The sequence below is a fragment of the Rhinolophus sinicus genome, chromosome 6 (genome assembly GCF_057876585.1).
Source record: "Rhinolophus sinicus isolate RSI-liver-muscle chromosome 6, RSI-T2T, whole genome shotgun sequence".
In the NCBI taxonomy this organism is placed as follows: Eukaryota; Metazoa; Chordata; class Mammalia; order Chiroptera; family Rhinolophidae; genus Rhinolophus; species Rhinolophus sinicus.
The window spans coordinates 26376007-26391301 of record NC_142506.1 but is presented as its reverse complement, the minus strand read 5'-3'; the positions used below and the strand labels follow the sequence as shown (position 1 = coordinate 26391301).

The 15295-nt window shown below is 34.6% G+C and overlaps 1 protein-coding gene across 5 annotated transcripts in view; it reads left to right on the top strand.

The window, feature by feature from the left end:
- ZFPM2 (zinc finger protein, FOG family member 2) overlaps positions 1-15295 on the top strand; it is a 449678-nt gene that overhangs the window by 230831 nt on the left and 203552 nt on the right. For 3 of the 5 annotated variants that reach the window (XM_019750658.3, XM_019750659.3, XM_074316299.2), the window contains one exon: positions 4384-4502. The exons of the other annotated variants lie outside the window; for them this stretch is intronic. In XM_019750658.3, the coding sequence (XP_019606217.3) occupies positions 4384-4502 (119 nt within the window). The remainder of the gene's footprint in view (positions 1-4383; positions 4503-15295) is intronic. 5 annotated transcript variants of the gene reach the window in all.

Sequence of the window (15295 nt, the reverse complement as noted above, 5' to 3'; positions counted from 1 at the left end):
TTTTTAGATTACTTGATTGATCCCTCCTCCTTTAAATTCTGAATCAATCCACGAGCTGCTGTGGTACGATACGCAGTTGCTTTTCTGTTCTCTTGCACTTGTAAATTTTCTGTGCCTGCTCCTCCATCATTCTGCCTTTTAAAGATCCTTGGAACTATGTCCTAGATCTTCTAATTTTATCATGAGACACTCTCTCCTAGATCAACAATTTTATCACGTTTATTACCATATACAAGCTCATTTTAATGCATAAATACCAATATTTATCACTCTTGCCACAACCTTTCTTCTTTCTGAGCCCCAGGCTTGTTGCACATGCTAATCGAAAAATCACCTCTCGTCTTCCTTACAGCCGTATCAACTTCAGTATTTCCAAATTATAACTCCTCATCTTACCCCTAAATCTCATTTTTTTCCTGTGTTCCTTATCTCAATAAGTACGTGAACTTCGGCCCATTGGCCCAAACCAGATACTTGAACATCATTGTATTTTTCCCTTCCTTGACTCCTAAAATCTGAATAATCACTAAATTCTATAGCTTCTATTTCCCAAGCCTTATGTATTACATTTCCTGAAATGTATTCCAGGCCTAGGTTTGTTTGTTTGTTTTGTTTTGTTTTTTTAATTTGTGATTGGATATAACCCACTGTCTGGCATTTAGGAGACAATAAGTATTAGCAGAATAAATGAATGAATAAACTAATGAACAGAGGCAAAAAGAATGAACAAACAAATCGAGTGAGAACTGGAGCTTTGCTTTCAGATTTCGAAATCTTTGAGTTTTTCAAGTCAAACATCCATTTTATGATAACGTGGTTTTAGGACTTAGGTCTTTGACTGTCAATCCAGTACTCTTTTTATTTCTCATAATATGTCGTATCTGGGGCAAGAAAATCATGGTGTCATGGACACTTTACCAAATGGCAAGTGAATACAATCTCCTCTTTAACAATGATGAACCAAAGACTCAGAAAACATATAACATATTCAAAGCCATTCAGCTGATTATTGAATAGAGTTGGGGCTACACATTAATCTTCTTACCTTTAATGCAGTAATGTTTCCTCTATTTTATGACACTTATTAATCTTGGAAAAAATTAAAAATATTATACTCTAAAGCAATATGGAAGTTAAATTAAATATAACTTCCATTTATACAATGTCTTATTTTCCTTGCTATCATTAACCTTTTCTGAGATTTGCCCCTGAAGCTGTTCATCCCTGTGCAATCTTTTTTTATCAATGCATTGGAATCAGAGGCCTGCACAGAAACATCTTCAAAGTGAGAGCACAGTTAACAATCTACTACGATGTCAAAAAGGAATCAGTGGGAAATATACCTCAATGTATGCAGATTCACATGTGATAATGCAGTTATTTAAATTTTTAGAATATTTTCTTCTATTAGAAAAGAAACTGTTTAATTTCTGTCTGATAGGAGTTCTTAGTATTTTCAACCATACTTACTTACATTTTAAACAACTTCTTTACAATTTACTATTTAAAGGTAAAATATCTAAATGCATTATTTTCCATTTGTTTGCAGTTGTATAGCACCGTTGTAGGTAAGTGAATATTTTTATTTAACTATTTCAGCAACAGAAAGGATTTCCCAAACCATGAAATAAGTTCCTGATGAACAAGAAAGGAGACTTGGTTTTGCCTGTTTTTCTAATAAAGTTGAAAAGATTGACTTGGTAGCTTGAACAGTTACTGGACTTTCTGTTATGGCCCTCTCGGAGCTCATAAAAGTATTTGTGGTTTGCTTAAAACTTTAATGCATAGTTAACGACACCTCAAAAACTTTGGAGATATTTGGGTATCACTTTATGATCTGCCCTAAGTTTGTAGTTCTTAATCCATTAAAAGACAGACCTGCTTGTAAATCCATAGGTATAGATAAGAACTCACTGACTGAGCCTGAACCCCTTTCAAATGCAGAATGTCAGTGGCAGAAAGACAGGATGTACGACTTCAAAAATTTTTTTAAAAGGGGTTTCAAAGATTCTCATGATTTCTCTGGTCACATTTAAATGTGACATGACTGTTTTTTTAGCATGTAAAAACAAGCAGATTATTTGGGTGTCATCTGTATGTAGAAAAGACCATTCTTAACTAGTGTTTAGCTATGGGACTGAAGTATATTTTACCTTTAAATAGTAAATTGTAAAGAAATTGTTTAAAATGTAAGTATGGTTGAAAATACTAAGAAATCCTATCAGACAGAAATTAAACAGTTTCTTTTCTAATAGAAGAAAATATTCTAAAAATTTAAATAACTGCATTATCACATGTGAATCTGCATACATTGAGGTATATTTCCCACTGATTCCTTTTTGACATCGTAGTAGATTGTTAACTGTGCTCTCACTTTGAAGATGTTTCTGTGCAGGCCTCTGATTCCAATGCATTGATAAAAAATATTGCACAGGGATGAAGAACAGTTTCAGGGGCAAATCTCAGAAAAGGTTTGTTATCCCACTTACAAAACCAAATTTTTATTGTTTATTTCCTGGACACTGAATAAGTTTCAAGACTTGATACTTAATATGTTATTTAATATAAGTACACTGTTTCTAAAACTATATTTTAGAAGCTCAGTCCTATCGAGTCTGTCTGGGTCTGTTTTCCTCATTGCCAATCGTGTTGAGCTACTGATACATCACAATGAAAAAAAAATTGGGAGATGTGTGTCTTACTTTAATGAGTTCTTCCATTTTTAGTGTATTTGACAAGTGGGAGAGGAAGGGAGTGTGAGGAGAGAGAATGGAGGTGAACTTCTTGAACTTAAATATTTTACTGTGAATATGAACGTCTTCATTGTTCAGATACAGTTATATTCATATTTTAAGGGCACAATTTAACCATTACACTATATTTTAGCTGATTGTGATTTAAATACTTTAATTTTGGCTTCTGGGATAAGCCATCATAAAAACATGAAATGTAATGTCTGATATTTTAACTATTAAAAGGAGGTGACAGAAACGTAGAGGTATAAAGAAGAGATAATAATTGAACTCAGGTTGATGGTGTTGCTTTTAAAAAAAATCAAAGTTAGATCTTCATGTTTAAAGATAGTTGTTGACTTGAAAATAAACTAAGGCCAGATTAATGCAAAATTTTCATAATATGTTACTTATTGTGACTTATATATCTTTTGGAAAATTTAATTACTGAATATATTCTATTCAGTTCAGAATTTTCCTCAGCTTTCTATTCTCTATGGATTTCCACTTATACTTCTTCCTATTCTATTGAGCAAGCTGAGAAGAAAAACTGTTAAAATGGATAAATTACATTATTAAGATTATTTTAAAATACAAAATTTTGGTGTCATAATATGGTATGGTAATAGTGCAAGACCTAAATATCATAGATTTAATCATTTAAAGAGAGAGGCTCCAAGTACCAATTGAGATATTTTTCTGTTTATCTTAAACAATATTTAGGCTGATGGCCATTCTTTGAAATTTTGAAGCCCTAATTTTTAAAATTAATTAATTAATTTCTTAAGTGAGCATTTGATGAATTCCAATTCCTTCTTTATGCCAGTGTGTTTACTGTCTTTACTTCCTATTTCCCCAAAATAATTTGGAGGAAATGGGAGGAAGAAGACCATCCTAAACTGGCTGTTTCTTAAGTGTTTTTGTCCAAACTCTTTAGCTAACATATAATCTTACCTAAAGTACCAAATATAAAAAAGTAATGACTTTGGTGAAACATTTCTAATTTGGGAAGACATGAATCTTTACTTTTTGTATCTGTAGATGTTTTATGCATTTGAAACTAGTAAAATTTTAGAAAATTATCAAGTATTTTCAAAACTCACCAGATGTTTGTTGTTGACCAAGAGTCTTGAGTAACTATTAGGTTGGTGCAAAAGTAATTGCGGTTTAAAAGGTTAAAATAATTGCAAAAACTGCAATTACTTTTGCACCAACCTAATAAAGTTATTGCCTGAGGTATATTATATATAGTAGTTTTTTATTTACATTGGTGGTCAAATATAAGAATTTCAACTCTTAAGTCATTTTTGTAATGTTTCTTGTCCATCTGTTTGGCACTGGATCATTGCTTTTTGAGGAAGTGTTATTATACCTGGTGCTTAAGGACTTACTAAACAGAATTGACTTCAGTAGATGGTGTATGTGAAAAGGTACAAGAAATGAATTGGATTAAATTTGAATACGATTATAAGGACAAGTTTTATATTCCTGTCAGGATAACAAGATCAGTTGTTTTTCAGACAAGATAATGAATTCTCTTATATGAATCCTGAGAATATTGTGCGTATAAAGCAAACACACAAAAAGAGGTGGCTATTGTTAAAGCACAAGTGAAAATACTCTAAACACCTCTTGTTTTTATTGTCTGCAGGCGAGCTGGAGGTTTTTCAGAAAGATGGGGAACGAAAAATTCAGAGTCGGCAGCAACTTCCTGTGGGAACAACCTGGGGGCCATTCGCTGGGAAGATGGACCTAAATAATAATTCATTGGTATGTGGATGTTCCAAGATGGTTGACTCAGTATTTTGTCATAGCTCAGAAATTAGCTCTGCTTGCTTCCCAGTGAAATCACTAAAAATAACCATTTGTTTTTTCCTTTTTCATGGACACAAAACTTGGATATTTTCCAAGTGGCTTGTCTGTGACTGTAACATACACAGAATATAGAAGGAAACAGGTTAATCATACTAAGTGGTTGTTTAGTAAGGTAATTTGCAAGGTTGTTGCTTTATCTGCTTAGCCAGACTAATACTGTTCACATTTAAAAATATACACAAATGCTTTTATTTTTAAGATGACATAAATTAATTGTCATACATTACATATGAGCAAGAAATAAACAACTTTGTTATTCCTTGGTAATACTATTGGTACCTTTAAGAGCAAGGATGAATGATTAGCATTGTTTTTTGTTGTTAACTTTTTCAAAAAGTTCTGCGATCAGAAAGTCTACCTCTAGGTCTAAAGATTATATAGACAACTGATTAATTGGATGTTTTAAAAAGTAATGGAAAGATGAAGTGTTTGGTTACATTGAAAATTCATTTTTGAATTAGATATATTGGTTTCCTATTGCTTCTATAGCAAGTTACCACAAACTTTGTGGCTTAAAAAAACACAAATGTATCACCTTACAGTTCTAAAGATTCGAAGTCTAGAATGAATCTCGCTGGGCCAAAATCAGGGTGTCTGGAGGGTTGAGTTCCTTTATGAAGTCTTTAGGGCAGAATCTATTTTCTTAGCGTTTCTAGCTTCTCAAGGCTGCCCACAGCCCTTGGCTTATTGTCCCTTTCCATCTTCAAAGCCAGCAATGGCTGATTGAGTCTTTTTCATGTCTACATTCTGACTCTGACTCTTCTCTCTCCCTCTTCCATGTGGAAGAACCCTTGTGATTACCGTGGGCCCACCTGGGTAATCTAGGATAATCTGTTTTAAAGTCAGCTGATTAGCAACTTGAATTCTACCTGCTTCTTTAATTCTACCCTTTGCCGTGTAATGTAACATTGTTAGGTTCTGGCAATTAGGATATTATGAGCTCTCCTATTATAAGTGATAATACTACACATGATAAAACTTGGGGAGAAAAAATATTTTATATTCTTTAGGAGATGCAGAAATTATATATATATATATAAAATGTTAAGTCCTTCTCTCTAAATTCCATTTATGTAGGAAGAGTCTCATGGCTGGTAAATGACTCTGTCTACACTGTGGGGACATAAAAACTCCCAGAGGGGTTTTGACAAATGTACTGAACTCTGCAACTTTGAATTTCTTCTTCAGTTTATTATATGAAAGATTTTCTTGTTCAAGTTATTACATGAAAGAAACTGATATTTGTGGATCTCTGCTTATTCCATGCTGTGAGGATGAGACGGATGTTATTGGTTCAACTAAAAGTAGTGTTGGGAATAAATAGGAAATATTTGTGTCGCCAAACTTCTAAATAGCATGTGAGAGTCTAAGGATGTACTTTTTACTTTCTAAAATCATAAAAGGATGAAGTATGAGATTTTACATGTATTTAAGAAACAAATAAGTTGATAGGCCAGGCTACATATTTAATAATCTGGGCAGTTTAGTGTTTTGGTGGTCCAGTGCGCCTACTTCAAAAGGTTTTCAGATGTGGCCCACCACTCACCAGAGGCCTTGGTTAGTTGAGATATACTAATAGACTCTTCTGTTGATTCCTTTGAGAGCAGTATTAACTATACTGATTTCTTAAGCAAAGGCAAGAAGAATAAGATTGTCTAAACATCAAAGGTTGAGTTAAATGCTATTCTAAATCCATTTTATATGGAGGTTTCTATTGGTTCTCTAGCACTGCTTAAAAATGTTTAAGGCAGTAAGATATTTATTTTATTGATCACTACGTATAAGATGCCAACAAAACCTTTAGTCATTTCTAATATTTCTTCAAAAGTGTACTGCCAATAAAGTGGCACCTATTGTTGGTATGAGATGAACGTTTTCCCCTTTACTGTATGAAAATAATATCTATATGAAAGTGCAATTTTTGATTAATCTTTATGTCATTATCTGTATATATGTAGAGTGGTACTTTTATACATTTTTATCATATTCCAAGTTGTGATGTGTGGAAAATCTATCTGTGAAAGTTGAATTTGTCAGTGAAATAATTTCCTGTGTTTTTCACGGATGACATTTTTTTTTTCATACTGTTGTACAGCTCTCAAGCTGTTCTATGCTATATTTTATACTTTTTAAATGTTCGATTTATAGATCTGAAGTTTTCAGAACTTTTGATATTCTTTGAAGTGTATGAATACTCGTTAGGCTATCAAAAACCAGCAGTACATAATAGTTCTTCATAGAAAACAATCTTAATACCCTAGGTTTTTTTTGGGGGGGGTGGGGGGTTAAATATTTAATTCATGTTATTTTCTTAAACTGTAGTATTTTTCTCCATTTAAAAACTTAATTACTTAGCTAAAATATGCTTTAAAATGTTATTCTTTTGCAATAACTTTCTCTTGTAGAATTTGCTTATGATTTTATGTCATTAAATACTACTACTACTGCTATTCCTGCTGTAGAACAATTGGTTAGCATATACGGCATACTTATTTTCTAGACACTGTATGGACAATTGGAAATAGATTAGCTCATTTAATTCTCAAAACCTGTGAATTTGGTGGTATTTTAAATCGTATTTTAAAGATAAGAAAATAAAAGCTCAGGCCTTTTGATTCCAGAATCGGCAATTTTAAAGACTGTGTCATACTGCTTCCTCAATAGCATTTGTAACTATCTGTATATCTGTAACTATATCATCTGTAATGATATGAGCATGATAAAATTTTCAGGGATTTTACTACAGGAATTCTAAAGTTATAAAAAAATCTCTGGGAGAAAATCTGCAATGATTAGGGTTTTCTTTTTTTTGTTTTTTCTTAATACTTTGGGCAAAATATTTGTTGTGGTACTTCTTAGTCATTTTGACCAGTTATGAGTCAATTCAAAGACTTCTGCAATTTTATTACTCCTTATAATGTGGACAGTACTTTAATATGGATTTTATATCATAAAGATGAATTATCCTTATTATAAAACATCTACCCTACTAACCCTCCCTTACCCAACCTTGAATCAGATTTGGATTTAGAATACTCTTTTAAATTGCTTATTCGCCAAACAATGTAATATTACTCTGCTCAGACTCATGGTGTTGGCTCAAGAGACTCAGCACACTAATTAATCCAACACAGTAATTAATTGAATCACCATGCCAGATGTCAAATCCTTTTTATATCTTTCAAGTTCCCATCTTGAAATGCATTAGCAATATGCCACCTTCTGCAGGAAGCCTTTGCAGACCAGGCATTTGGATGAGTGTAGAACACTTGAAGAAATATAGGCTGTATAGAAACACCAAACAAATTGATTTGACTAAAAAGTTATTCTTGGAATCATACTATACATTAAACATAGAAAAAAATCTTTACTCACATTTCATTATCTTGTTAATACTTCATGCTTTAATGGTTTAATAATAGCAGCAGCAGCATATAGTTAATACTTTCATTAGGCCAGATATGGGTCAAAGTGCTCTACATGTTTTATATCTCATTTAATTCTTACACAAGCGTAGGAGAGGATAATAGTTATCCTCTTTGACACAGAGAAGGAAACTGCTACTTTGGGAAGTTAAATAACTAGCTCAAGGTCAACTCAGTCTGACTCAAGAACCCATGTGGCATTCAAATACTGTCTTAGACATTTTATCTGTAATATAGGGATAATAGTACTACCTATCTTATAGAGCTTTTGTAAAGACTAAATGAGGTAGCATATGTGAGTTATCAATAAATATTAACTGTTACTGCTCAGTCACCCATAAAAATGGACCCATTAATCTATCCAGTTTAAAATTGAAAAGACACTCTAAATTAAACAAGTAAAACAGTAGACCTTTGATGTTTGAGGATTTTACATGCCTAAATCCAACTGTTTTCCAAGGACTCTGTATTAGTCAGGATTCTCCAGAAAAACAGAACAAATAGGAAAATGGAATACATGTGTGTGTATTTGTGTGTGTGTGTGTGTGTGTGTATAATATATAGATACAGAGGTAGAGCTAGATATGTATATACACACATACATATACAGAGGGTGCCGAAAAAATGTACACACATTTTAAGAAAGGTAAAAATTATATTAGAATTGCAATATTCTATACTGATAACTAAAGATGGATACAAGTCACGTTTGACTTCTGCAATTACAAGAGGTGCTCAGAGTGGTTACCATCAGCGTCCAGACACTTCTGATTACGGCGAACTACTGCTTGAGCAACGTTGACCAAAGTGTCTACTTATATCGCTGCACATGCCATTTCAGTTTCTTCCTGAAGTACCACCAGTATAGCCCGTTTTCTACGGTACACCACATCCTTTAAGGTCCCCCATAGGTGGAAGTCAAGGGGTGTTATGTCAGGGGAGCGTCCTCTAATTTCAAATACCACTTCAAAATAGTCTTGCACTCCTCGAATGATAGCCATGCTTCTGCCATTTTTCTCTGCCTGTCCTTCCTGTCACATGGTGATGCTAGCATTCATTTGATTAATGCCATCCTTTGAGCGAGCATCATACTACAATTTGCTACCATAATTCAATTCAACTTCAAAAAGTAGTACATAGATAACATCTCTTGAAATGTGTATACATTTTTTTGGCACCCCCGGTATATATATATATATATATGCCACGTGTAATATATGCCATAATTCTGGTGCATATATATATAAATAAAGAGAGAGAGAGAATGAGATTTGTTATAAGGAGTTGGCGCACGTGATTATGGAGGCAGGCCAGTCCAAAATCTCCAGTGTGGGCCCGCAGACTGGAGCCCTAGAAGAGCTGATAGTGCAGTTCTAGTCCAAAGGCTGCAGGTAGAAGCCAGCAGGAGAACCAATGGTGCAGATGAAGTTTAGTGGTTGAATAGACCAGTCTCTTTGTTCTATTCAGACCTTCAAGTGATTGGGTGAGATGCATCCACATTATGCAGGACAATTTGCTTTACCCAAAATTCACTGATTCAACTATTCATCTGATTTAAAACACCCTCCCAGCTGAGACGTGAGGTTAATCGTCACAGGCTCCAAAGGTCTTTGATACATTTTAAGTTTCAGTTTTCTCATGTGTAATCTTTCACCTCTGAATGAATTGTTAGCCAGTGAGTGAGCCAAGCCTTCTTTCCAACATCCCACCTTTGTGACAAGTAATTAACTTATATTAACTGCTGCCGTGGTGACATACTTTACGTTTTTGAAAGTCTTGTAGTTTTAGTCACTGAAAATATCAAAGGTCTACTGACAGGGAAGACATTTTAAAAATCACTTTAAATCTGTTTTGGAGGTGTTTTAGAATTTCTGTATTTATATGTGCTTCTGACGTTTTCCTACTTTCTACTGAGGACAAAGATCTTTGTAATATGATAAATCTCTGCTATGTTAGCATATGGTAAGTGCTTAATAAGTATCAAATAACAAGGGTTGTTTGGAAGGTTAGATGTCTGAAATTTAAGTGACATTTGCGCTGTCTTGTTTTGAATGTGTCCGTTTTTAGTAGCTAACTAGTCTTATTCAGCCAACTGCTAGAATCATGCAACATGCATAATTACTTAAATAGAACATTAGTAGAAAGTCCCAGGTTACTCACTACATGAGTGTAAATGTATGAAACCTGTCAAATTCAACAAATGAATTTGATAGAGAAATCTCGTTTTATTGATGCTGTTCAATAAAAATAGAGACTTGTTTTATTTTCCCATGGGGCCTTTGTGACACTGGCTTCTACAAGGAGGAAATACACATAGAAAGAGTCATATAGACAACATTTTATTGACTTAATAATGCATGCATTAAATTCCACCTTAAAATTTGAAGATATTATCACAGAAATGTATTGTTGGGCAGACGGAGATTCCTGATCCACATCATTGCAAAATATTAGAATTATTAGATGTCTCCATTTCTCCCCTTGCAGTTCTAACTCTTCCAGTACCAATTTCTGAGCCATTCTTTGCCAAAGTCCTTAAGCTTGTGTTATACACACCCTGTAGCAAATATATCCCTACCCGTATGTCTCAAGCATTTACCTATATTCGTCTTTCAAAGGCTGCTTAGTGGAAACATCTGTGGCACTATTTGAGGACTTTTTTCCCAGCCACAGAATCAAACTTACTGCAAGCCAGGAAAGCTGAAAGCTCTGGAGAATTAATGTTTCCAGTAGTCCTCAACCAATAATGGACAGAAGCTGGTAGGTAAATGCTTTGCTTCCTTGCTTCTCCGTTAGACTACAAGAAGTGGTATACCCTATCTCTTAGAGTATGCCAGTAGAATGGAGCTCCAGTTGTCTTTACAACACACACTTTAGGGCATTCCTTTTCTTTCCTGCTTACTTTTCCACACTTCTACAAAAATTTTCTGAGATTGCCTCCCCAAAAAACTACTGGCACTTAAATCAGTCTCAGGGGAACCTTCTGAGGAAACCATAACAAGATATAATAATAAAATAAAATTTAAAGTAATATCCAAATTATTGTTGAGATTCTAGAGTACACAGATTTTTATAAAATCTTTATTCAATTTCAGACCTCTGCTTCTGGCACGTAATAGGTATTTAATAAGTACTGTATAAAATGAAATTCTAATCTAATTGAATTTCCTTCCTATGAGTGTTCTGAGTGACTCCGCCCATGTCTTTTCATCTTCACCTTTTCAATGATATAATTTATAATTTTGTGGAGGCGTGACTTTTTATTGGGTCTTTTTTTTTTCATTGATGTTGACATTGTGAATGATACCCTCCTTCTTAATATTCATTCTAATCTGGACCCAGGACTACCATACGTTCCTACTTCTCATATCTCTCTGGGTCTTGGCTCTTTTGAATTTAACTGTGCATGTTTCCCAAAACACTCTGGCCTTTCTTCTCTTTTCCCTCTGTTCCCAGTGCCTCGGGGAGCTTATCCACTTGCAAAGCTTCAGCTACTAATTTACACATGACATTTAAATTAAAAAATCTCTAACCTTGGCTTTTTACCCTTTCTCTAATAGCACATTTCAACTGTTTTTGCAAGCCTTTCCCACTGACTTCCTCCAACTAAACAGTCACAAGGAGAGTTTCTTACTGTTTCCACAGATTGTCTCTCTTTTCTTCTCCCTCACTTCCAACTTTTCAGTCACCTTTGATTCTGAACCTCTGCATCTCCTTTCTTGCTTTTGCAGGCAGTTCATTCTATAAGTTATTCCATGTTTTTCTCCATTTCTTCTCCTTGTCTCACATCTAAATGTTTATTTACACACATAGTCACACACACACACACACACACACACACACTTCTCTTCTTTAGTGCTTATAACTATTCTCTCTTTTTCATTCCGCTCAGAGTAAAATATCTCCCACAATTATTCTTTTCATTTCCAGAAGCCAAGTAGCATAATTCCTGCTTTCTTAATGTCTGTTCTCTTTTTCTGTTCCTACTACCACTGCTTTAGTTGAAATTTTCATCATTTCTTCCTTGATTATAGCAATATTCTTGTTATTGTTCTTTCTGCCTTCTTTCTTGTCTCCTTCTTTACCCAAATCACAGTATGTCCAAAAAACAAAACTAGCCCCTTTTGTGCTTAAAATCATCCTAAAGGGCCCAGGAGAACCCAAACACCTTGCCAAAGCATAAAAGGGCCTTCATAATACTCACTTCCTCAGCTCTCACCCCCTTTTGATTTCTGGTATAGACTTTAGTCAACTTCAACTACCCACAGTGCTCTGAGTATACTCCTTCCTCACATATCTGTGCATGGGACCATGTGATTTCATCATTCTGGAAAGTTCTGTGCTTCCTCTCCAGCCCTTCTTTATCACACTAACTCCAACTCTTACTTAAAAACTCAGCTCAAGGTCACCCCAAAGTAGACTTTCTCTGAAGCCTCCAGTCTGGGATAGATATTCATTCCTCAAGTGTTTCCATTTTGCTCAAGGTTTACTAGGAGAAGAGTATTTATCACATAATTCTCAATGTTTACTCATCTTTCCTGTAGACTGTATGTTCATCTTTCCTACCTACAACAATGTCCGGCTTATAGAAGGGCTCAACAACCATTAAAGAATGTGTAAGAGATGAGATCTTAAAAGTTCTTATTACAACTTATAACTATGTGTGGTGATGGATGTTAATTAAACTTATTGTAGAGATCATTTCACAATACATACAAATATTGAATCTTTATTTGTTACACCCGAAAATGTCAGTTATATCTCAATAAAAAAGGATGATTAAATTAATTCTTTCCTTCAACTTTTCTCCAATGTTTGTGTCTGATGCACATCTCTTTTTTCAAGATCCCTGCCTCCTCCCTGTATTTACATTCATTTCTCCTGTTTCCTCTGTGATCTTACTTCATCTGCCCAACTTAGCAGTACAATTACCACAGTCGATGCCGTCACGTGTCTGTTTTATTTGTTTATATATTTATGTTTTTTTCATAATCTCTCATTTGAGTGTAAGGTTGGGTAGGGCAGGATAACTATATTTATTTCTTCAGTTTTTACCCAATAAAGAGATACGCCCATGATGGTTTCTTGATAAATACTGACTCATTTCAATGTGAGATTTGCCACTCTTTGAGACCATTACGGAGGACAAGTTACTGTCCTTGAGGCAATTATGCTTTGTTTACAACAGAATTGGTTTTAGATTCCTCACTATGACATGGGTGAAGGCCAAGAAGGTGTCCTGCTCTACCATGCTTTCTGTGAAGTCTCATCCAGCATCGCACTTTCCAGTGACAAACCATCTGGGAAATTCCATCTGTCTCTGCTTGGAAACTGAGGTGGCAGTCGCCCACTGTGAGCAATTTTCTATTAACTTCTTGGATAAGATCAGTCAGATTTATACTGAATTGATGGGAACCGTAGGAGCAGGGTTGTTCCAAGAGAAGACAAATGTACTGATTCCTCTAATTGGGCTTAAGCCAGTTTCATTCACGGATGCCCTTAGGTTCTAGTAGTGCAAGGACTTATAACCTTTTTAATTGTACCCTGTTCCTCTTGGGAAACGTTGGTCTAATTCATTATTGATGGAGGTTGTAGATTTGTCCCTTAGGGAGGCCAAGATCCTGGCTTCTCTTATACTCTATCTGTGATGTGGAGAATTAATGGAAACTGAGTGGACAGGGAAGCTGCTCAAAGAAGACATGAGGCAAGACATTTAATGCAGCAGAGCCTTGGAAAATGACGTGTTGGTCGTTTCTAGAATTAGAGCAGATTTTTGTGGCGTTTTTCTGTAGAGGGGGTAGTGCTTAGGGAGAGCAGAGAAGTTGGTATGGAGACCCGAATACGTAAAGGCATGCTGTAGATTGTGAGTCAGAAAAGAAAAAACAGACAACAACAATAATTAAAAAAAAAAGCACTAAAGAATTATTTTACAATTCAAACTTGTAGAAGGAAACCAGAAAAGCCAATTGCATATTTATCGGGAGGGACTGATTATATTAAAATTTGGTTATAGCTATGGTGTTGGCAGTTTATTGGATTATATCATAATATGGGACAGTAATGTTGAAACAAAAAACATAAATTGTGCCTTTCCTGATGATTAGGACTGGTCTGCAAAATACACACCTTTTGTACATAACTCGTCTGTCTGCTAACCTCAATCTCCCTTTGACTTAACTTTTCCTTCTGATGGTGAGTCTTTCCAGGTTATTTATGTTTGGACTTAGATTTGAAAGATAGGGCACAAAGGCATAATTCCTCACCACATATAGACAATTTTATTTATGGGCCTAACTGACTCTCCTGTACCTGAAATTTAAATATTTTTGCTTTTGTGTTGTGATACATGGCTAAATCTGTTTACCTATACATAGGCCAAGTTTGAATAAATAAAAAGCATCTTTGTCTTTATTTAAGATGGTTCATTGTTCCCTTTTTCTAGAACTCCAAGAAGAACTTTGATGGAAGATGACCTTTTCATGGAGTTGTAAAAATGAGTCCATATTATGCTGTTAATTTAATCAATGTTTAGGAGGTGGAGTTGTTCACAATACAATGAAAGTTGCTCTGCTGAGAAGAGTATACATGTAAAGGTGAAGAGACTAATGGGTAGCACTACCTTTATTGACAGAGTATATGAAAGATAAAGTCTAGCTATTGGTTTATATCTTCAGTTCCTCTTTGGGGGTTTTTCACACTCAGGGCACCTCAGGGAATGGAGCTAGTCTCTACTCCCTAAGGGGAATCTATCAGATTCTTAGGTGGTGAGGAAGTGTTTTGCAAATTATAACCCTATTGTTTCTGTCACACAAATTATAGAATATAGAGCTCAGAAAATATTTGTGGAAAAGTTAAAATGAGAAAGCACTGTGAGGAGCAGTTGTTTGAAAAGTTGACCAAAACTTTCTTCTCTTGTTTGCTAAGTACGGCATGCTTTTTAAAATCTTTCTCCTCGACTTTTTTTTTTGAAGACTTGCTATTTCACAATTCTTTTTAAAACAATTGGTCTGGCACTATGCCCTTATCTGTTATATGCATGGTTAGAATAAATATTGTTCTAATGTTATGAGGATTTAGCAGTGATCTCAGCTCGGCATGATAAAACAGCCAATAACTTGGAGATAACTATGAAAGATAACTGGACTCAAGTACTATTTTGTATTCTTTCTGTTTTGTCATAAAATTAATAATACTTAGAGATAACTCTTTAAATATATTATAAAACACTGGACTCATAAAATACTGGACTCTTGTTTTTAAACT